This window comes from Mastomys coucha, unplaced genomic scaffold (assembly GCF_008632895.1).
Source record: "Mastomys coucha isolate ucsf_1 unplaced genomic scaffold, UCSF_Mcou_1 pScaffold6, whole genome shotgun sequence".
Lineage (NCBI taxonomy): Eukaryota > Metazoa > Chordata > Mammalia > Rodentia > Muridae > Mastomys > Mastomys coucha.
The window spans coordinates 116,727,958-116,729,709 of NW_022196912.1; the positions used below are offsets into that span (position 1 = coordinate 116,727,958).

The 1,752-nt window shown below is 58.0% G+C and overlaps 1 protein-coding gene across 4 annotated transcripts in view; it reads right to left on the reverse strand.

Moving 5' to 3' along the window:
- Btbd7 (BTB domain containing 7) overlaps nucleotides 1-624 on the reverse strand; it is a 94,379-nt gene extending 93,755 nt beyond the window's left edge. Inside the window, exon 1 of one of the 4 annotated variants that reach the window (XM_031357214.1) lies at nucleotides 308-609. Coding sequence is in view for 1 of the 4 variants with exons in the window: in XM_031357216.1 (XP_031213076.1) it covers nucleotides 308-413 (106 nt within the window). In the remaining 3 variants the exon portion in view is untranslated. Of the gene's footprint in view, nucleotides 1-307 lie in introns of all 4 variants that reach the window. The other 3 variants (XM_031357216.1, XM_031357219.1, XM_031357217.1) reach the window with 3 other exon arrangements.
- Between the last annotated feature and the right edge of the window lie 1,128 nt (nucleotides 625-1,752).

Sequence of the window (1,752 nt, forward strand, 5' to 3'; positions counted from 1 at the left end):
GGGGGGGGGGGGGGGCGGTGAGATGCGCGCAGCCCGCCGGCCCGGATCGCCGCGCCTGGGTCACGGCCCGGTCGGCGGCGCGCTGTCCGGCCCGCCCCTCCGGACGCGGAGACCGGCCCGTCCCGCGCCGGCGCGCTGGGCCCTAGACGGCCGGCCGGCGGGCCAGCGCCTCAGCCACCCCCGCGGCGCCCCGGCCTGGGCCAAGGCGCCACCACGCCCAGCCACCGCCCCTTCCTCAGCCGGACGCCCCGCGCAGCGCCGGACGGCGAGACGGGCTCCTCCGCCTCCGACACCGAGGGACACTCACCTCGGAGGCTCCTCCCGCCGCGACTGCTGCTGGGACCGCTGCCGTCGCCTCCGCCGCCGCCGCCCCCAGCGCCGCCGCCCGCACTGGCGCCAGCCCCCGCGGCCATTCTCCTCCAGCCGCCGCCGCCGCCGCCGCCGCCCTTCCCTCTCCTGTCAGTGGTTTAGGCTCCGGGACCACTCCAGGTTCCCCCCGTCGCCATTTTGACTCCGACAGGGAGCAGGAGGGGCTCGCCTCGGCGCGGCCCTGGCGCGCCTGCGCCGCTCTGCGGAGCCGGACGGCCCCGCCCGCCCCCGCTGTCGGCTCGCCCCTGTCACGTGACCCGACGTCGGCGTGCTGGGTGGGGGGAGGAGGGGCACGCTAGGGAGGCGCGTTCCCAGGGGCTCCGGCCAAGAGGCGAGTGCGCGCGCATTCTTCTGGCTCAGCCCGAGGGAGGCGCGAAGGGACGCCGGGTACTTGTTGCAGCGTCCTGCACAGCTCCTGGAATTGTAGCGCGTTATTCTTTGTATCTAAGTGGAATAATCATCAGTACGCAGGCGAAGGCCAGCTCCACTGTTTAGTTTCTTCCCGGCAGCCGCCACCCACCGGGTGTTGGCATAAAATGCTTTGCCTCAAAAAGAACTGGCATCCGGAGGAAAATTCCTTCCTGGCCGACTTTGCTTTTCGGTCTTTTTTTTGTTAAGAATTTCTAGAACTATTTTGTCCTCTTGGTACTTTTATAGGTAGTGCTTTGCTCGTTACCTAGTATTTGAGAAAAAAAGATATTGAAAAGTTTCAACAACAAAGAACTAGGCTGATGGAATTCACAGTGCCCCCCATGGGAGAGCCAGATCTCTTCCATAAACAGCCCTTGTTTGTGATTTTGCGATAATTACAGCGAGGCAGTAACAAAAACGACTTTCATTTATGGAGTGCCCTACAGTTTTCAAAACACACTTAAATATATGGTTTCTGTCTGAATGCCAAAACCGCCCTTTGAGGTAGTTGGGACCCGTGTTATTATCACTGTTTTACAGCTAGGGAAGCGGGCAAGCCAAGACAAGAATCCAGGCTGTGTCTTTCAGGAATTTGCGTTTTCCTTCTTTCCCCAGTCTTTCCTGTTACATTTCTTTTTGATGGTGTTAGGTTAATTTTTTTATGTGTATGAATGTTTTGCCTGAATGTATGTGCCCCACATGCGGGCCCACGGATCCCATGAACTATAGTCACAGATGGTGGTAGAGTCACCACGTGGGTGCTGGGAATCGAGTCCAGGTCCTCTGCAAAAACAACAAGTCCTCTAAATCACTGATCCATATTTTGGGCCTCATTATGGTCATTTTTTAAAGCACCTCTGACTGAAAGCTCCTGACTAAATGGACTCGATTTAACCTAATCATTTAAAGATTTAACCGGCCCTTACCACTTACTTACTTACTTTTTCAATTTTTTTTTTTTTTTTTTTTTTT